This window comes from Lissotriton helveticus, chromosome 3_1, assembly GCF_964261635.1.
Source record: "Lissotriton helveticus chromosome 3_1, aLisHel1.1, whole genome shotgun sequence".
Taxonomy (NCBI): domain Eukaryota; kingdom Metazoa; phylum Chordata; class Amphibia; order Caudata; family Salamandridae; genus Lissotriton; species Lissotriton helveticus.
This window is the reverse complement of record NC_136061.1, coordinates 556679168-556701216: the sequence shown is the minus strand read 5'-3', so window position 1 is coordinate 556701216 and position 22049 is coordinate 556679168. Positions and strand designations below refer to the sequence as shown.

Below are 22049 nucleotides of genomic sequence, written 5' to 3'. Positions count from 1 at the left end.
CCCAACCCATAGCCAACTTAACCAGTACCTGCAAAATGACGCTGAACTTGTGTGCCCTCATAAGTGTCCCGGATGGGGTTGAGGTCATCTTTGCCCAAGGTGAAATTCAATACCTCAGGGTTGGGAATTTACCAGCTGCGATGATTACCTACAACGTTAGTTTCACCACTGAAAACTGGGAGTGGCATGCAATATTTGTGGTTTTCCCACCAAATTCCACATCTCGAAATTCAACATGCATTTTCCCCTAGAAAATTTTGGCAGGCTGACCTGCTGAATATACTTGAGAAATGCAGGAATTTCTACAAATAGCACAGAACGTTATTAGCTCAGGGACCAGAATGAACCTGGCCGCTCATGGGGGCTTTGGATGTTACCCTTACTCAATTTAACCTTCCGCCTTAGATCAACCCCTGATATCGAGTCACCAAACCCAAAAAATCTACGTCTTTTAAATCCTGTGGACCTCCTATCTTCAGGGAACAGTCCCAGTTAAGGCATCTATTTATGCCTCCTGCTCTTTAATGTGATAGACACGAAAAGGCAATGCAGCGAGGTTAGATCACGATTAAATAACTGTGAACTTTTAGAGGGAGTCAGCTGTCTGTGTGGAAATATGGTCATGTCTCACACAGCACTGCGATTCTTAAAATGTGCCAATCCTCATTTTCTATAGAAAGGGTTGCGAGTTAATGTTTAGTTCTATAATCAATTATAGAAATTCACAAAATATGTTTATCATGTTCTGCATGGTCAGATGGCCCTGAAATGAGCTTATTTTGTGTCGCCTTAAATTTACCAATAAATAAAGCTATGGAAAAGGTCATGCATTTATAGTCATCTACCACTTCTACATACAAAATTATAACCAGTGTACAATTCTGCATGAGTAAATATTTTTACAATGGAAAAATTCCTTAAACTACACGCACCATCACCAATTCTGGGCGTTTCCTCCCTTTTCTCACATTCCAAAAGCAGTCATTTCTATGTGTAAAGTAGTGGAGTGAGAGAGGTAAGCTTAAAAAGCTTGATTTTCCCACAAACATACAACTGTGCCGGTGTTTGCGAACTTTAGCTGGTGATCCCCTTCTGAAACATCCACAAACCTGTACTTCATATCTTCAAGGTACAAATCCACATCAGCTGTATATAAATTAAACAATGCATGGGCCTGCATGTACCCCTGCTTCAATCCTCGCTGGATTGGTATATTTTTAGTAATGCTGGTGCCACTACCCATCATAATGCATATTCAAATGTTCCACTGGATGAGTTGTATTGCTCTAAAGAGAGAAGAAGAAATCCACATTTTTTAAATTTGTACCAATAGAATAGCCTGGTTTACTGTCCAGGTGGGGAAAGGCCAGGCCAGCGGGGGGCCGCTACCAGTAATGCAGGCAGTGGCCTGTCCTCCCCCCTAATTATAGATAACAGCGGGGAGGAGGACCCCGTACCGAGGAAGTGGGAGGAGTGGCCGGGCAAGACAACCAGGGGAGTTGAGGGGGGCAGTGGAACGTGGGTGAGGAGGGGGGAAAGGGTACCCAGAGGGAAGGTGGGGGGATATATATGGTTGGCAGACATCAGGGGGGTTCTGGCCACGGGTCGGGTGTAGTGAGGGGACAGGGACAGGGATTTCCGGTGGTGCGGGGCAGCAACAGGGGGCCCGCACTGAAGACCAATGTCATCCCTGGAGACAGGGGTCGGCTGGAGAGGGCCCCGGAGGGGCTCAGGAAGAGGTGGAGGGAGCAAGGTGGGTGGGGCTCGGTGGGGGGGGGCTCGGTATGGGGGGGTGTTGGGGACCACGGGGTGGGGGGATATATATGGTTGGCAGACACCAGGGGGGGTTCTGGCCACGGGTCGGGTGTGGTGAGGGGACAGGGACAGGGATTTCCGGTGGTGCGGGGCAGCAACAGTGGGCCCGCACTGGAGACCAATGTCATCCCTGGAGACAGGGGGTCGGCTGGAGAGGGCCCCGGAGGGGCTCAGGAAAAGGTGGAGGGAGCGAGGTGGGTGGGGCTCAGTGGGGGGGGAGAGGTATGGGGGGGTGTTGGGGACCACGGCGGTCTGGCACAGGCTGGCCGGGCGGGGGAGGGTGGCGCAGGCAGGAGGGTGGTGGACACGTTGGAGTGAAGCGAGGGGGTGAGGGAGAACGCGGGCCCAGAGGTGTGGGCGTGGGGTGCCCCAGTAGGGGGGGGCAGGACGTGGGAACGGGGGATGCGCTGGCCCAGCAGGGGGTCTTTCATCGGGTGCGGCGGGCGCGGGGGTGACAGTGGGTCGGGGACTCTGGGCTTCGGGGTTGGAGGAGAGGACTAACCCCGGCATGTCGGGCTCCACGTTTTTTTGGGCAGGGACGGCAGGTGAGGTGCTCGGGAGAGTTGCATACGGCTCCACCTCACCGAGAGGATGGGCAGGCTCTGCCTCATGTGGGTGGCCACGCTCCCACGAGGGACGTACAGGATGTGGTGCGCAGGAGGAGGGGCGACCGGTCACCGGTGTCCCAACCCCGGTGGGTCGATGCGGCCTCCAGGGGACAGGTCCAGGCTTCTTGTACATCATCTAGGGATTTCAGTGATAGGTGGGCAGAGCAGCTGAAAGGGAGCATTGATCTAGGAAAACTACTTTGCACATGCAGGGAGCGGGCAGGCTTGCGCAGGCTAGAGTCCACGGTGGGCTTGCCATTGCCAAGCCGAGTAGACAGGGAACGTGCATGCGTGTCTGGGCTGGAGTATGAAGTGGGCAGCCCATTACTACTGGACTATGATGAAGAGAGCATAGAAGAGGGGGAGACTGTAGGAGAGGGGAACCAGCAGGTGGACGGGAGGGGCTATGTGAGTAATGTTATGTCTAGTCTCTTGCAGAGCGGTCCGGCCAGGTGAAACAAGGTGGATAGCGTGGCAGCACCCCCTTCACGACTGCCCAAGGTGGTGGGGAAGAGGAGAGTCTCAATGTTCCGGTTAAGAAATTACCGTACATGGGAGTTGCAAAACCCTTGGGGGGTCATCTTACTTTAACAATGACGTTGACATGCCGAAGCTGTTACATAGAGAGCTTACAGTGAATGAGGGGTCCAAAGAAGAGGAGTTGGAGCAGGGTAGGAGACCGAGAGTGCCCATGAACATTGAACTTTGAAAATAGGGTTGGCGGGTTTTCTGATTTTTGTATACTGTGAGAGGGACCCAGAGAGGTCCGTTGCGTTGTTCAAATACATGGACGTAGTCTGGCGGGCGCAGGTCACCTATGGAGGGTATGCGTGGTCGCACTACAACGAGGAGTTTCGGGCCCGGTTGGCGTGGGAACCGGAGGCAAAATGGGGGGAGATAGACTCAGATTTATACCAGCAGACCATGGGGGGGCCAAGTTCGGGAAAACAATATATACGGCGAGCGGTCTCCCCCTTGCTCCCCGCCTCTTTTTGAACCGCCCCACCCATTTGGGGGTGGGATCTGCAGGCAACAGCACCGGTGGCACCATCGGAGCGTGCTGGGATTTTAACAAAGGGACGTGTACCAGGCAATACTGCAAGTTTCGGCACAAATGCTCCAAGTGCGCAGGGAAGCACCCAGTGGTGCAGTGCTGGGGGACCGGAGGACAGGGTCAGCTGTCCAGGCAGGGCAACAGCAGGCAGGAGGTAGGGGCGGTAGGGGAGGATAGGGGACTATGGGCAAAGGCTCGTACTCCCATTAAACAAGACTTTCTAGAGGAATTTTTTGCGTCCTATCCACGGACCGTGGACGCGGTACTGTGACAGCGGGGTTTTTAGGAGGGTTTCCGGCTGGGTTATGAGGGCCCAAGGTCAGCGAGGTGGGCCGAGAATTTGAAGACCGCTAAGTCGCATGGTCCGGTGGTGCGGGCGAAATTGTTGAAAGAAGTCTGAGAAGGGCGCATGGCGGGTCGCTTTGGGAGAAGCCCCATACAGGACCTGATCATCTCACCAATCGGAGTGGTGCTGAAGAAGGAACCGGGACATACAGGTTGATTCAACACCTGTCCTGGCCGCAGGGGGTGTCGGTTAATGATTTCATAACGGCAGAGTTGCCGTCCGTATCCTACTCTTCGGTGAACATGGCGAGGCAACTGGTCACAGCGGTAGGGACGGGCGCGCTCATGACAAAATGCAACATAAAATTGTCATTTCGACTGCTCCCAGTACACCCTGCGAATGATCAGTTGCTGGGGATCCAGTTCGAAGGGTCTATCTTAGTTGACAAAGCACAGCCAACGGACTGTTCCATATCCTGTGCCTTGTTTGAGTGCTTCACTACCTTCCTGCAGTGGGCGCTTTAATGGTGCACCATCAAGGAGACAGTGACACACTACCTGGATTACTTTTTTCTGGTGGGATCGTCTGGTTCTGCAGACTGCCAGCAGCAGCTGGCTAGTTTTAAAGAACTCATGGGCTACTTGGGTGTACCCCTGGTGCCAGAGAAGACACAAGGTCCCAGTACTGTGCTGTCATTCCTGGGTATTGAACTGGATTCAGTAGCAATGGAAGCCTGTTTGCCGGGGGACAAAAAAGTGCAGAGGGTGCTGTTGGTTGACGGTTTGCTGGCTAAACGGAACGTGACAGTCAGGGAAGTGCAGGTCCTGCTGGGTCACCTGAATTTTGCGTGCAGGGTGGTGCGAGCGGGGCGCACGTTCTGCAGACGGTTGGGGTTGTCTTTGGCGGTTCTGTCCCTCCCACATCACCATGTGTGCCTCTCAGCAGGCACTAAGGAAGATCTCCGCATGTGGAGAGCCATTTTGGAGCATTTCAACAGCATTCCAATGGCACCTCCTGTAGAGTGGGAGTGGGATGTTACCATTTCCTCTGATGCGGTGGGGGCAGGAGCTTTTGGTCTCTACTGGCAAGGGAGGTGGTGCACAGAAGAATGGCTACCACATTTGCTTTTCTGGAGCTCTTTCCACTGGTTGTGGCCGTGTCGGTGTGGGTGCAGGATTTGGCGCACAAGAAGGTGATCTTTAAGGTGGACAACATGTCGGTCGTGCAGGTTGTGAACAGACAATCAGCCAGGGATGCCCAAGTTCTCAAGTTGTTGAGGGTTTTTGTACTGCGATGTTTGGAGCATGATATCTTGTTTCAAGCCAGGCATGTGCCAGGTGTGGACAAAGACATTGTGACGCCTTTTCTCGTTCACAGTAGCAGAGGTTCCATGGGCTAGCCACAGAGGCGTGGAGGACAGGACGCCGTTTCCAGCAGGGCTGTGGTCGGTCGGAGGCAGAGGGTCATTCAGTTGGTAAGAGGGTCACTGGCCCCTTCCACGTGGAGGGCGTACGAACCGGCGTGGCAGGAATTCCTGGACAGTGGCGCATCGCGGCGTAGACAGCAATGGGAGCGGGAGGAGCAGGTAGTGCAATTCATGTTGGCCATGATTGACAAGGGTTTGTCCAGAGTGACGATAGCGGGCAAGCTGTCGGCTATATCTTTCATGGCAAAACTGTGGTGGAGTTATGCGCCTTCGGCCTGGGAATTGGGTACGCCGTTACTGGAAGGCTGGGCGTGGGAGAAGGGTGGCAGGCATTAGCCGCAGAACCCTCTATCAGTGAATCTTCTGGCCGGCATTATTCGGTTTTTGCCACACATATGCCGCAATGCGGAGGAGGTGGTTTTGTTTTCCACATTAATTCGGGGCCTTTCGGGTGTCAGAGTTGCTGGGTGCGATGGGGGCACAAGGGGTTCGATGGGGGAAGTGGAACTGAGGGTTGACGAGGTGGCGGTACAGATACAGCACTCTAAGATGGACAAGCGGGGGCTGGGAAAATGGGTGGTCATGGGACCAGTGGGTGACAAGGTGGTGTGCCCCGCAGCCTGGGGGGGGGATGATGGCTGGGGGATTGGAGCGCGGAGACAGGGAGATTCTTCTGCGACAAGGGGGCGGCAGGGTGTCAGTGTCTCAGCTGCTTTGGGCTTTGGTTGACCCTCCAAGGCTTGGGGGAAGATCCTAGGCACTATGGGACACACTCTTTCCACATCGGGCGGCCACAGACGCAGCTAAGAAGGGGTTGGGGAGGGCGGACATTACGTGCTTGGAGCAGTGGAAATCGGATTGTTTTAAAACATACATCTGGTTGAAGGGCCCTGGGGAGGGGGACGCATGATGTGCAATTCCTTCCTCATATATGTGTCTTTTCAGGTGCAGTGGGGGGGCCGGCTGCAGAGGCATTGTCCATCTTCATCGTAGGACACTCGTTTGTGAGAAGAGCCGAAAGTTATGAGTATGGAAAAGGAAATGGTTTGGACCTGGAATCTGGGTTTGGACCCTCAGCTGTTTAGGTGTCATTGGCGGGGGAAAAGGGGGTATGCGATGGCACGAGATGTTTCCAGTTTTGAATGGGGCGATCAGAGGAGTGATTTGCCCTGATGAGTTGGTTATTCACCTGGGGGAAAATTACCTGGTGCAGTGTAAAGGTTTGGCCCAGTTAAAACAAATGAAGAGGCACCTGCTAGAGGTTAAACATCAGTGGGCAGGTTGTTACATGGTATGGTTGGAGTTTATTCCCAGGAGACAGTGGAGGGGAGAGGAGCGGCCAGCTGCGATGGATAGAGCTAGGAGGAAGATCAACCGGGATATGCGTTTGTTTTGTGACAAGGAAGGTATTGGGAGGTTGGAACATCCAGAGCTGTGCTATGCGGCTGTTTACTTTTTTAGGGAAGATGTGGCGCACTTGTCCCGGTACGGCATGGAGTTGTATATCATTCAGTTGAAAGAGGTTCTGGACAGGGCATTGGACATCAGGAGATATCAGAGGCGACAGGGTCCCTAGTTTGGGGGCCAGAATTATCTGAGTGGCGTTTTTTCTGGGGTATTAGTTGGTAGGTCTGTTTACAGTTACTATTTATTGGTTGGGAAAGGTCACTCCGGGAGCACGCAGGAAGGGGAAGTAGCATAGGAAGGTTACACCGATAACTAGGTTAGGAAAGGTTACGGAGTTGCAAGTTTGGAGGTTTTATAAATGGTTGCAAAGGGGAGACGATAGGGGAGGGGGTGGGGGTAAGGTAGGAAGAAAATATTTAGTGAGGTTTAGTTTTGTACGGCACAGGCCAAGGAATTGGTTTGTATGGTGCACCTGACTTCAATAAAGTGGCCTTTTTCACACTAACAAGCTGGTTGAGGTCTGTGCTGTACCCACCTGTTTGCCCAAAATATTTTACAACCTGAATAAGTATTAGGACAGCGATGACTTCAAAGTTATTAATACTGATTAGTCTAAGTCGGTCATGATGCGAGATTTGGATATAAAACATGCACCAGGATCACTCATTTGCTGGCGGTGACAATTCACTTCATCATTCTCAAAACCCTGTACAAACCCCGAAAGATTCTATCTGGCTGAGCAGTGTGGCAGACAATGACATGAGAGATGTTCATTCCCTCCAGAAAACCTGGAAACTGACAAAACTGTAGAAATGTGTCCAGTGAACTTTGGACCCTACAATTGGTCTCACTGATGTATAGTTTCTGGGAAGATGGGGACAGGTTTATCTAGATCACTTTAATCAGCAGCCTGTCTTCTTCAAATTGTGAATGTCTTACAAGCTAGGCTCTACACCTGGGATGGGTAAAAATGTCAACTCTGCTACATGCCTTTACAAATATTTACCTTCGAGTAAAGACACTTTGAACAAATTTCTGTGCCCAACTTCTAGTACCATGCTGTCAGATCTCTAAAGGTTTTTCCAAGTCTCAATATTCTGTAGATAACTGTCGACCTGAAATTATGAGTTTGTCCTTATTCTAAGGCTACTGCACCACATCCACTCATTTCTTATTATAATCGTCATCAGGATGACTTTTGATTCAGACAGTTTGCCACCATTCTAATTTCTTTTTAGATGGGAACGTCTATCCTATTTATCCACTCAGAATTCTGTTTTTTTCCAATGGCCAATCTCATTTGATAGCCCCCCATAAACCCAGGAGATGTGTAAAGGTTTAGCGATTACCTGTACCTGAAGATTTAATGGAGACGTAGCAATAACCTCTCTCCACCATCATGATAAAGTCTTTCAACAATAGCAACTCCTCAAAAGCCTTCAGAAGAATCTTCAGGGAGAAGACACATACAAGGTAATGAAAGGTCCTTTGCATTGACCGAGAAGGGATTTAAATCCCTTTCGGTGCTTTTTTGTTTCTACGCTGATTTTATATTCTGGAATATTTTCTGATGGGTTTTTCATTAAATTTCAACCTGTCTGTACCGTTTTTTTGTCTATCTCACAAGCAAAGTCATAGTTACCACATTTGTCATCAGAGTACTGACAGACTTGATTATGTTGAGAAAGGACAGACTGTGCTTCCGGGAATCGCATGTCTTGATGCCACACTTCAGAATGTCAATTGTCCACAGTTTGTGAAAGATAACTATAGCTACTAAAACTCACTTATCTTTTTCATTCGTTTGTGAGCTTCTTATTTTAATTTTGTGAAACGCACACAACATACATTTACACTGAAACCAAATGTTTTATCAAAATCCCCTTAAATTCTGTTCCAGAACGATAAGCAGAAGAAAATTCTACAGTTAGCTAGTAGAACCGCTTGTCACCAGTTCATTGTTGCCTTCCAACTTCCTTTCCTCCTGATACAAACTATAACAAGCTGCAACCTGCAATAGGTGTTGGTGGTTCTCAATGCTGGCACCCCAACAGGGTTCTCTTACACCACTGCCTTTAAAAATAGTGCGGACGTGCACACAAAGGGTCCTCTGCAAAGCCCTCAGGATTGGAGGCGTTTGCCAGATTGGCTGTACAAACACTGTCTTTGCTGAGCCGCGAGCAGCCCACTCGGTAAGACTTTATAATTTTGTCCCTCTTTCTGCTTGGAGTCCACACCAACTGCTTCCTATCAGGAGGTTGGGAGATGTCTGGTGCCCTTCAAAATCGGCTTTGTCGTTTCTTACAGGGCACCTCTGCTGTCATCTAGCCCAAGTGTACCTTAAAAACGAAGCTAAAACAAAGTTATTTAAAAGCCAAGTCACGTCATTTGGCATAAAATAGAGTTAGTAAATCTGTACGTGATATACTGCAAATGTGATATTTATTAGCTAATAAGGAGTCTTACTGAATTAAGATAGTCATGGGAATTTTTTATAATCTGAAAGAAAACTGCCTAAGGCAGCCAGCAAGGTTTTAGACCTTGAAGCTTTCAGGCAGATTTCTATAGTAAGTTCATAAGCACCGCTGACTCTTCGAAATGAACACTAAATTGTCAATGGTTCCGGCTGTTTTGGTGGTATTGAAGAAAGATGACACTAAATAGCTAAGAAGAAAAGTGAAGCCAAGAGAATCATTAAGGAAGAAAGAAAGTAGGGATTAAACAAGGAAGAGGAAAGAAGAAACAGAGAAACGAGGCAAGGGATTAAAGAAGGAACAGCCGAAAGAATGATGGGAAGGGATAAAGGAAGGAGAGGGATGGTGAAAGGTATCAGGCTGGAGAGATGAAGGGACGGATTGAGGAAGATGGAGATAGAGAAAGTAAGGGATGTAAGAAAGAAAGAAAACCCTGAAACTATGAGTGAAGAAATTGATGAATAACACATGGCAGAGATGAAGAAGTAGGATTTAAAGGATGCTAGCCAGAAACCGATATTAAAATGAAAGGAAAGGAAGAGAAATAGTTGTTTAAGTAAGTACGGAACACTTCAAAAGAGAAAGCAGGGATGGTAAAGAGGAGTTTTTGGGCATCTGCATTTGTGACCCTCCATCACAGATCGGCTCCAGAATTTCCACATTACTTTGTGTAGACAAAGCCCTGCTGGTATCGAAAACATCAGACAGCCTACAAAACCTCCTCCAAAACACAAATAATTATGCAGACTCAAACGTTAGAAACAATGCATCCAAAACAAAACTGATGATGCTCAAGCCTTAAAATGTTCAAGAATAACCTCATGTTAGATGGTTAGTGATCCAAGAGATACAATACTCGGTATGCCTATGGCTACAAATATCATCTGACCTAAAATAGAAACACAAAGTCACAAGGTTTCCCCTGAGGTTGGATCTGGGATTGAGACCAATAGCCGATGAAATAGGACTGAGACCCATAGTCTTCTGGCGAAGACTGTGGAGCAGTGAAGCACTCTATTGCCTACAGGGCTGAACTAGGGGAGCTGATATCCCACCCAAAAGCGTTACAGATCCCCTGGCTAAAATATATTCAGAATCTATGTACGGTACTGGGGTTTCATGATCTTTGGTCCGATCCTGCTGAGGCCTCACTAAACATCTCACGCAGAAATTTGGTCGATGCCTATCACGCCCATAAACTATCCTCGGCTATGGAAAACCAGCGAGAGGGATCACTGACCTCTGTATTTATGCTAGGCAAAGATACATACAGGATGGAAAGGGTGCTGGACGCTATGTCCCCCGTGTTGGCCAGGAAGCTGTTTCTGCAATGGAGATACGGCATCTTGCCCTTACGGGCTTTTACGAGCTCTTGGACAAACCCGCCCTCCCCTAAGCAGTGTCCAACATGCTCTTATGCTGAGGAAAGTGATTTGCATGTAGTTCTGTTTTGCCCCATGTACTCGAAAGCGAGGAAATACTGGCTTCTCCCACTTATTAGAAACCTTGGTGGCAGAGAGTATCTCCCAAAGTATAGAATTTTAAAAACTGATCTTTCGAGTCCAACTGTGTTTGCACTGGCTAAATTTCTTACCAATGTCGCACCAGTTTGCTGAAGTCACGGTCCTTGAGTTAGCTCCAGTCTCCTATATGTAACCCTGATAGTTTTAACCTACAGATATGAACGATTTTATATGTGTAAATATGTCTTATTGCTATTGATGATGTTTTATGGTGTATATGCTTTATGTTGTTGTGTATCTTTGATGGCCGCATGGCCGAAATAAAGATTAAATATACAAGGTCAAGAAATCATCTGGTTCACCGCAAAGGCGCAACCATATGTCTTACAAGAGATCATGCAGATTAATGGTAGTTCTACTCTAGCCAAACTCTGACCACTTTTGCATTGGGTACAGGTTGGGGGGGGGCCCAGAGTGAAGCAATTTCAGAGAATGTCTACGGAAAGAACAGGGTCTTGCTGGCAATAGGTTACTTGCTTGGTTTAGACACATTTGTGGTGTGGCTGAGCAGATGCATACCAGAGATATGGTTAAGCCTGGACTCCATTGTGTCTGGTATGGGGACTAAAACGATCAAAACAGTAAAAGCTATAGCTGCAGGAAAATCTGGCCAAAAACGGTTGCAAGGGCTCACTCACCCAAAGACTCCTTCTAAAGTAGAGAATATCAAAATGTAAGTTTTACTGGGATGAGACTGAAAATGTAAGTCTTGCTGGAATGAGACTGAACCACACTTTACATTTAAATAGTTATACATTTAAATACATTTTAACCCGAGAAATCAAGTCGCTAAAAATTGATAACTGTTGACAGAAGTGACACAAAGAGAATAGTTGAAAATTTGATAACTCTAGTAGATATGTGGTGTTTGCAGTCTCAAGCCACCCATCTGCTCCCTGGGTGAGGTGCCAACCAGATACCAATCTTTGAACCCACTGCCATTTTTAAAGCCCAGTCTTACTCTATAAGTGCTGCTGTTATGATGCTTCTGCGCAATAGCATAAAGAGATGTTTTAAATTGTACTTTTTTTATCACAAGTGTGGTTATGTAATATGTTTTATTGTATCTTCCAGTTTTAATGGGTTGTAACTCGAAAAAAACTTATTTTGACTGACTCGCTATGTTAAAGTTGATGTGCACGAAAGGAAGAAAATGCGGACACAACATTTTGCATTTTGTCTCCATATTTTTGGTTTTGTCACTTTTGATTCTGCAGTGAGTAATCATTTGGGAGGCTGTGTTCCTCTCCCATCCCCATCTGTTAAGGAGAGAGTAGCAGTCTTTCTCTCTCAAACTCTAGAGTAATATTTTATGGCTTCTACTTGGGTAGACGTAAAAGTTCCATGCACTACACAGTAGTCTCAAAGTATCTTATCTTATAGATGTGGAGAGGGAACACGCCTAACGAGAAAACAAACAAACGTTAGAGCCATACTAGAGGTTAAGCAGAAGAATAAATGATAAACAAAAGATATATAACAAGTTTTTTATAATTGCTGATTTGGTCATCTGCAGAAAATCTACATGTGAATATATATTGTCCGGTTCTTGTGAACTGCAGAAATTAGATGTATACATGTTTGCTTCTGATAAAGCTGGATCATTAATAGCAGTTCTAAACAGGATCAGAGTGTCATAACTGCGGCAACAATCCAAATTTGAACATATAACTAGTTCTAACTTCTTGCAACCAGGAAAGAAAAGTGTGAGTTTGGATGGTATGCTTACTGATGACTAAATTCGCAAATTATGTTCTTCCCTTGTGACGACTGCCCCAAACCAGTCTGATTTCTACATGTAACTAAGACCCTTCCAATTCTGCACCTTTCTGCCAGCATTGAGAAAAGTTAGATTGTAAAAACCTTCAGCTCTAGAAACAACCTTTACCTATTTTGAAGTTTGGTATACATAGTATGTTTGGAGCAGAGCTAGTGCAAAGCAAAGACATAGAGCAAACCTGTCAACTGTGGTCCTTCAAGCTCACTTTGGAATGTCTCCTTGCTTTCCTGTCAAGTGATTGGCCCAAAACTGATCCATCAACAGATCCGGAATGTTGCCCTTAGGTACAAATATGAAACCAGTAACTATCTGCTGGACAAAGGGGAGAAGGGACAGTGTGCAACAGTCTATCAGTGTTACAGCACAAGGAGGCGATGTTTGAGTTTTAGGAGTCCCTCTTAGAAGGACAAGGGGCACATTTGAGGGACAGAAAATAAATGGTAGTAGAATTTCAGCACCCCCCAGCTACTTGAAAGATAATGGTTCACATGTCAATCAATACTGGAGAAATGCCAGGAAAGGTGGGTAGACCCACCCTGTGCTGGTCGGCCCTTCAGCAACCAAAAGACAGATGCTTCATTCACCTACTCTACCCTCTCAATCTGTGGAGGGGACATCTCTCTAAGAAACACTATTCCATCTACACAGATGATGTGTAGGATTAGGCACAGAATACGACACATGCGCGCTTACTTGCATAAAGATGGCTCAGTCTTGTGGCTGATGGAACACTGGGAAAGTGAGAGAGCTTCAGCCTCCTTTTACATGGTGGAGCACATGCACTGATGTGCTTCTGCACACACCATATCTAGGATTATGTGAATGAATACAAAGGTTCCACTTTAACTTACAGTTTTAGAAGTAATTCTTGTGAATACTTTTTGGAAAGATTTTACAGTTGCGCGGCATGCATATTTAATAAATAAAGCAGATAGGGGTACCATGTGTTAGTGAAGAGAAGAGGAATAAAAAAAACGGTATACTACTGCGATTCATATACAGTGCTATACACGAAATAGCAATAGGAGGCACAAACCAGCTACATAATAACTAAGCTATTTTAATCTCTGCTTATTGTGCTAAGGATAGTAGACAGGATTCAGTGTGAAAGGGAAGAGATCAGTGTGATAATCAACAGGCCGTATTTGGTAAGAACTGCACTATGTGGGTCAGTTAAGATTCCTAGCTGTTGCTATTAAAAGATCAAATAGCTGATTACAGACTGTACTGTGCAAAGTGGAGGGTTTACAACTGTTCAGGTAGGTGACAACCAGAAGTTTAATTTAAAAGTAAGTAAAGTTTATTTGTAGGTTCTTCCAAGCATCTGAGCTCCTGCCTCAGCAACCACAAATCCAGAATGACCGGAGAACCTGGAACAAACTAGAGTTCCAAGGCTGACCCATCAACTCCGCACAGCAGTTCACAGGGGAAAGAGAGAACCATCATAACATATCTTCTTTTCTTATAGAAACAAACAAAAAAATAGTGATACACAATACATCAATATTGCAATAATAAAAACTTGCCAAAAGAGAACAAAGGATCATACCAAATATGTAGAAAAAGGAAATATAACAATGAAACAACATAAGCAAAATATAGAATAAACAGTTATAATAAATGTATAATACATTTAAGAACCATCTTCTTTCCTAAAGAACAGGAAAAGGAGAAATCAATACCCAACAAAATCATCATATCTCCTCGGAAAACTCTCTCGTACAGGTTTCGCTTGTTTGACCTCATGAAAATCTTTACAAGAAGTAGGTTGTTGCAAAAGAGGCCCTTCATTACAAGTAGCAGAATCTTTCTTGGAATACAAGCAATCCTCCTACAATTCCAACATTGACTGTTTTCTAAAACAACATGCCATCTGTGAAACTCTTTAACTCTAAGAGGATCGGAAAATGTATTCAACCCAAACTCTCCTCTGCCTAATTTAACCTTGACAAAATCCCCCACTTCCACTCTTCCAGTTTTGGTAACATTACTTTCGTTGGGAGAAGCAGTGTTCTCTTCATGCAGCCAATGAGGAATTAACTTTGTTTTTGCCACTCTACCTCGCATTTTCTCAAAAGGAACAACATTGGTCACACTATGGACAGTGGTAATATATGACCACAGCATATCCTCCACAGCTCTTTGAATGCCACGTCCACCCTGAAGGTCTAATTGAATAGTACCTTTCACCATTCTATTCATGCGTTCCACTTTGCCGTGGCCTTGTGGATTATATAATGAAGTACACATATGCCTGATTCCATGATTTGAAAGAAAATTACGCATGGCCAATGAAGTTAATTGGGTGCCATTATCTGTAGCTAGCACACGGGGAAAACTCTCCTTTAAAAACATAGACCTAAGATGATTAATAGCATTGTCAGTAGTAATATTTCACAAAAACTCTACACCCAACGTGAACATACTTCGACTAAAACCTTTGCAAAGCGAAACTCAGAAGAGAGAAAGTCCATCGGACCAATGAAGTCCAAATAAACCTTTTCCGAAGGCAAATCTGCAAGAAAAGAGATAGTACCAGGAGTTTGAGAATTAATCTTCAAACTCTTTTCGCTTTCCTTACACAAAGAACAATCTTTAACCCAACCACGAACATCGTCATCAATCCCTGTCCACCAAAAATTTGCTTTTAGACGTTTGATGGTCATAGTTTGTCCAAGATGACCCTCATGGGCCAAAAGAAAAAGTTTCTTCTTCAGAGACTGAGGTGGAAACAAATGTTTCACCTCTTATCACCAAATCATTAGACCTTCCAACACTCAGCTCATCTTATAATTTGACAAAGCTACGCAGAGAAGGCTATACATCACCCTCACGCTTCCAGCCAATGCGTATAGCATTAATTAGTTCAACAAAATCAGAATCTTCGCTAACCGCTTGATGCCACTCTTCTCTGGAAATAGACTTAAATTCATCTGAGCATACATCCTCTATATTTGCTACCAGACAAACATTCTCTTCCTCAAATTCACTAGAGTGTTCAGACTGGATGGGTAGGCGAGATAAACAATCAGCTTTAATGTTCTTCTAACCAGAAATATGTTCCAACTTATATGTGAAGTCCTGTAATTTGGCAGCAAATCGCATCAACCTGGGAGGACCATTATTTGCGCCACCTGGGGGATAAAATTCTTATGAGAGGCTTGTGGTCTGTCCTCAAAGAAAACTGTGATCCCCACACATACGTGTGAAAATGCAACACGCCCCATGCAGCCGCTAAAGCGTGCGAGAAGCGAAAGCCATTGTTTTCTCAATACCATTTTTTCTTTGTGAAAGGATAGCACCAATCCCATGAGCACTTGCATCAACTGTAATGTAAGTGTCTCTACCAGGTTCAAAAGTAGTGAGGATACCTGCATTGACAATTTCATTTCTTATGTTAACAAAAGCTTCATTTTGTTGAGCTTCCCAAGCAAACTGTACTCCTTTTCTAAGCAATAAGCGTAGAGCTTCAGTTTTATGAGCAAAATTAGAAACAAACTAATAGTATTCAACTAACCCCAAAAATGATTTAAGTTGATCCTTGTTAGAAGGAGTAGGCGCAAGGCTTTTAAAAAATCTTCTTTTGGTTTGACTCAAGATTGGGAAATGGTATATCCAAGATAATCTATTTCAGACAATAGAAATTTTCATTTATCCTTTCTCAAGGTAAGACCAGCATTACGTAAAATTTGTAACACTTAAGCTAAATTAGAATTATGCTCTAATTCATCATCACCAGTTATTAGGATATCATCTTGAACATAATGTACATGATTCAAACCCTTCAATAAAGAATGCATCATATGCTAAAAAACGCTGGCTGCGGAAGCCAGACCGAAAGAAAGTCTTTTAAATTGAAAAACACTTTTAATTGTTAAAAATGCAGTTAAATTCCAAGAATCAGGATGTAGTACTACTTGATGATAGGCTGACCTAAGATCGAGTTTGCTGAAAAATGTGTCCTTATCCATCAAGAGTGCCATCTCCGAGATATTAGGAAGAGGGAATTTATCAACGATAATGTTCTGATTAAGAGACCCGAGGTTCACACAAAAACAAAGCTTAACATACTTTTTTGGGGTAACGACCACCGGAGAAAGCCACTCTGAGGCCTCAACCGGTTCTATGATGTCTTGCTTCTGCATGTCCTCAAGCATCTCCCTAACTTCCTTTTGTATGGCAATAGGAATTCTCCTAAGGGTATGTTTGACCGGCTGCACATTGTCCCTAAGTTTGATTTCATGGACATAGCCCAAAAGCTTACCCAGATCAGAGCGAAAAACCGCATTATATTTTGTCAACTCAGAATCTATATTGGGAAAGTCTTCAACAACCAAAACTTTGTCAACAGATCTTGGATCTAAAATAATGTGCAGGTCATGTTGTTGAACCCAACATAGAATTGCTGGACCATCTTCAGAAATGTAAACTTTTCCCAAAGCCGACCTTCCCTTAAATTTAAAAGTAGTTTCCATGACACCCTTAACATTAATCACTTCACCCCCATACCCTTTGGGTGTGATATCACTAATCGAGAGTGAAATATTACGCAAACAATCTTTAAACATGCAAAAGTGAATAATGGTGAACATTGAACCTGGATCAACTAAGAGTGTCACTGAAACACCATTCAAGACGAAGGTAGCTTTAGGTCTTTGTAAAACACAAGGACAATCATCTTCAATACAAAGAGAAATGTCAGGGGAAACGAAGTCTTATGATGCAACCCTATTCATAAATGGATTTCTACACACTTTGCTGATGTGACCTCTCTTCCCACATTTCTTACATCATTTATCTCGAGCAAAGCATCCATAAAAATCTGCAGCATGAGTCATACTCCCACAACGATAAAAACCCACAAATTTGTTTTTGTTGTCAGAGAAAGTTCCTTTTGGCTTTGTTTTAGGATCAGAAAATGTAGGTTTAGCATCAGTAGTCTTGTTATCAATGTCAGAAGAAGTGTCTTTATCATTTTTGTTGACAACATTTACTGTGTCTTCTTTCTTTGCTTCAAGAGCGTGCATCTCTTGCATGCATTTTTCTGATTCCTCAACGACTTTAGCAATAGCAATTGCTTCCATTAATGAAGGATTCTTAGCTGCCCACAGCTTCTCTTGCATCCTCTTATTCTTACATTGTACAATCAATTGGTTTCTGATAAGTTGATCAGCCATCAGACCAAAATCACACTTAACAGATAGTTCTCGTAAACGGGTTACCATTTGATCAACAATTTCTTTATCCTTTTGAGGAACTGTATAAAATTTGTGCCTTTGCATAACAATGTTGACTTGTTTTCCAAAGTACTTCGAAAGTCTTTGTTTTGCCTCATTACCCTCCCATTCAATTGAAGGGGTGTCACCTTCAATAAGGAAATGTGGAGGAGGGGCTATCGTTTGACTGGTAGCCATGAAAAAGCTAGTACACAACTGGACGAAAGAACATGCAAAAATGCAAAGGAATATTAATGATGGAGGTTTAAGCGGATTTAAGCTAAGGCAGGAGTAAAATAAACAATTTTTAAAAAATCAATATTCTGAACAGTTCTGCTGGTTGGCAACAATAAATAAGAGAAAGTCGCCAAAAATAAATATATCAAATATAGTTTGTGGTTGGATACATGACTCTTCAATGAAAAAGGCACTTGTTGTTGGCAAGACGTGGTTGGCAATAAATGAACCAAAGTGCAGACAAAATGGCCGCACGTTCCGTTCTTTGCATTGTTGTGGAGTACAGAGTCACTTGTGGTTGGCAAGACGTGGTTGGTAATACGAACAAAAGTGCATACAAAATGGCCGCACATCATGTCTTTACGTCCTACGTTGTTGTGAAGTACAAAGTCATTGTTGTTGCATGGCAACGCGCCGTATGGAATGAGTGCGCAACCAATTTCCACAGCGTCAGCTGGGATTAACGAGAAACTGTGGTTGCTTAGTAACGCGCTAAACAGGATGCGCGCGCAACCAGTCTCAGGGCTGACAAAATCGGGCAAATCAGAAACGGAAATAATGAAAATAAACAATACTTCCGTTCTTGAAGACTCGAGGTACGATTACCAACCCCCTGATCCTGGATAATAAACTGTGAGATGGACGATGCGCTGGATCCGTGTTGTTTGAAGTCATCTAAGTCACCTGAAGATCGTCGCCAAAATGTTCAGGTAAGAGACAACCAGAAGTTTCATTTAAAAGTAAGTAAAGTTTATTTGTAGTTTCTTCCAAGCATCTGAGCTCCTGCCTCAGCAACTGCCACTCCAGAATGACCGGAGAACCTGGAACAAACTATAGTTCCAAGGATGACCCGTCAACTGCGCGCGGCAGATCACAGAGGAAAGAGAAAACCATCATAACAACAACTATCAAAGAGGTGTACACATTGAAAACGGAAAAGCAAGACCTATAATTGTCACGGACATAGCAAAGGCAACAGAGTCAAGAGAGGGCCTCTCTGCCCCTGTTGTGCTCAACTTTCTTACTTTTGTAGACCGTCCACGATTCACTACTGGAAGCAGAGACCCTACCCTAGCCTTACCAACTTCTATGATTTGGGCCTCAAAAACAACATACAAAAAGACAGAAACCAGTACACATCAAAAATACACGAATTATGAAACTTTAATGCACACACAAAAAGAAAACAAATATTTTTAATTGGAAAGTTGGAGCTATTCAAAATGTGGTTTTATTTCTAAAGGGCAGCGATATGTTAAACTTTAGCATGGCGTTTTGCTGTAAGTATACCAACTTCATTTGTAGCTTCCACTTTCAAATTCATTCACATTTAAATAGCAATGTAAAATGTTCAATTTTACATTTTGCCTTTTGATGTGTATATACGGTATTAGTCTGCTAAATCAAGACTGAGTCTAACTGGTTAGTGAAATGGTACAAGGTCATTCATCATAGAGAGGATTTTTGTTATAGCAAGTCTTGGAATATTCTGACCCTTTTATAAAATACCATTTAACTGTGCACACCAGTTTGTGTTCTTAAGGCGTCCCTTGAAAGAAGATGGTCGTAAATGAATGTTTTTATTCGGGACCTTGAGTCATATATTGAGATCCTGCCTAAAAAATGGTAAACAATGTACCACCACTCCATGATGGAGACAATGAAGCAATGTGCAGAGCTATTTTAGGTAGTTGTAGGTGTATACAATATATAACGTACTGCTGTTTGAAGGCGTGGTGCCCTACAATTGTGCAACGAAAGTGGAATCAGGGGTAGTATAATGCAATTTTGAGAAGAAAAATGAAATTGAGATTTTAACCATCAAGAATGAATAGGTTTTTCTGAATGTTTTACACTGCAGAAGGGCACACAAGAAATTCGATAGGGCAATACTGCAAATACAATGGTTAAACCACACATTGAACTTGATCATTTGAACTAACATTTTTTTAGTTCATTTCAGAACACTAGACTATGAAATATAAGTCTATATGTAAAATTGCTGATAATAGATTCTATCCACGAGACAAACATCTTAAAATTAGAGTGTCATTTAAAGATTAGTGATAATACTTTGTATGTAGTTGGATTGTTATCTTACCTTGTTCTACATTTTCCACTGTCCCGTACTGAGCTAATAGCCCATCTAACACCTAAAAAATAAATATATGCATCATTCCGGGTGAACACAAAAACAGTAAATTGAAACATAACTTGTCTGCAAGAATTAGTTACCAATTCAAGTCGCATCATCATCACACAAACCTCATGTCACTTGCAGGGTTATTGGAGAACTTGCCACATTGTTGTTAGTGTTGGTCCTACAAGAGATTCTGCAGGTTGCCTTCTATTTGCAGGGGGTGTGGATGATCAGCTTCACCGCAAGAGAGGAGGTTACTGCAGCTGTTTTGTCTTAAGTTAACCCCGTCTCCACTCTCTGCCCCATTACTTTTTTTTCACAGTGTCTTTTATGCGCTACCCCATCCTTATGTTTTAGCCTACACCAATGCCCCAATGGGCTTGCCTATCTTTGAGCATGACTGACCATTGGAATTTAACTAGGTGCATAAAATTAACAGTTTGCAAATTTAAATCCCCAATCCTGATTGAAGAAAAATAACAACCATACTAATTCGATCATTGTGTTCTAGGTGTTGTTTATCATGGGTATCTTTACTCAGGTCTGTCAAAGGTAGCTGTTTGGTAGGTTGCTTATGGTAATGGAATGACGGGTAAGTCTGTGTTAATCGTATGCAAGAATAGCATATGATCTCTTTTCAGATGGGCGTGTATATGTTATGTGATTTGATTTCTTTATAATGAATAAAATGTTTTTTTACAAAATAACTGTCAGAATTTTAAATGCGGAAAGGGCATTTGCAAATAGGGAAATTCTGCCAGTATGCTACGTTTTTACGAATTTAGAGTCAGAGTGAGATTGTGGGCACTTCTAGGTGGGCCCACCTGCAGGAGTTAGATGAACATCAACAAATTGCTAAGTTTGAGGTTATTCACATACCCCTTGCAAGTAGTATTCCACGATAATAACAAATGTACTCTTCTGAGAGGCAAGAGTAAGAGTGTTATCAGGGTGAGAAAAGGGGGGGGTCACGCCTCCTTTTTATTGGAGACAGAAGGTTTCTCCATGGGGTAAAATATTTTGCCTGCGGAGCAACCGGAATAAAAAGATTAAATCTGCAAATACACATCTTATTATTTATTTATTTTATTTAAAGGATTTCTAAAGCGCGTAGTCACCCGGAGGGTATCCCAGCGCTGAACCTCTTACTCACCAAGGGGAGATAGTCGGGGGTGAAAGATGGCTCAGGGGAAGAGTAGGGTTTTGAGGGACTTCCTGAACCGAAGGAGATTTGGTTCTGTTCTGAGGCTCAGGGGGAGTGTGTTCCATTTTTTTCCCGTGTTGACCGAAAAACGACGGCCACCGATCCGGGCCTTCTTCACCTTGGGTATCGTGATGAAGTTCCCATGTTCGGAACGGAGCGCTCTCGTTGGTCTGTAAGGTGTAATCCACTTACCTAGGATAGGGGGGCCAGCATTGTGCAGTACCTTGTGGGCCAGACAGAGGGCCTTGAAAGTTACTCTTTCCCTAATAGGGAGCCAATGCAGCGTCCTCAGTGCGGGTTTGGCAGATGTTCTTGCCGGGGTGTTTGTTAGGAGTCGGGCTGCGGCATTCTGAGCTTTTTGAAGCGTTTGGAGGGTGGATTCTGGAGATCCTAGGTAAATGGCGTTGCTGTAATCCAGCCTAGATAAGATTAGGCCTTGGATCAGCAGGAGACGCGATTGGAAGGGCAGTAGAGGAAGTACCTTCCTGCAGGATCTCAGTAGTCCGTAACAAATGCCGGCAGTCTTTCTTGCCTGTGTCCTGAAGGTGAGATCAGTCTCCAGCCATACTCCGAGACTTTTGACCTCAGTCTTGGGGGTGGGGGGTTCACCCATGCAGGCGGGCCAGATGTTAGGGGGGAGGTTCATGGCGTTATGCCCTAGGAGCAGGATCTCTGTTTTGGAGCCGTTTAATTTCAAGGCAGAGTCACTCATCCACTGATGTACACTAGCTAGGCAGTCGTGGAGATTGGAGGGCTCTAGCTTGGGGTGGGAGAGCGTTACCACCAGCTGTGTGTCGTCGGCGTAGCTAACTATGGAGATTCCAAATGGGGACACCAGTTCCTCCAGTGGGGCCATATACACGTTGAACAGCGTGGGGC

General features: G+C 44.4%; 1 protein-coding gene across 1 annotated transcript in view; it reads right to left on the bottom strand.

The window, feature by feature from the left end:
- The window catches only part of IGF2BP2 (insulin like growth factor 2 mRNA binding protein 2), a 463616-nt gene that overhangs the window by 268998 nt on the left and 172569 nt on the right, over positions 1 to 22049 (bottom strand). The window contains exon 4 of the mRNA XM_078680475.1: positions 19928 to 19979. Within this exon, the coding sequence (XP_078536601.1) occupies positions 19928 to 19979 (52 nt within the window). The remainder of the gene's footprint in view (positions 1 to 19927; positions 19980 to 22049) is intronic.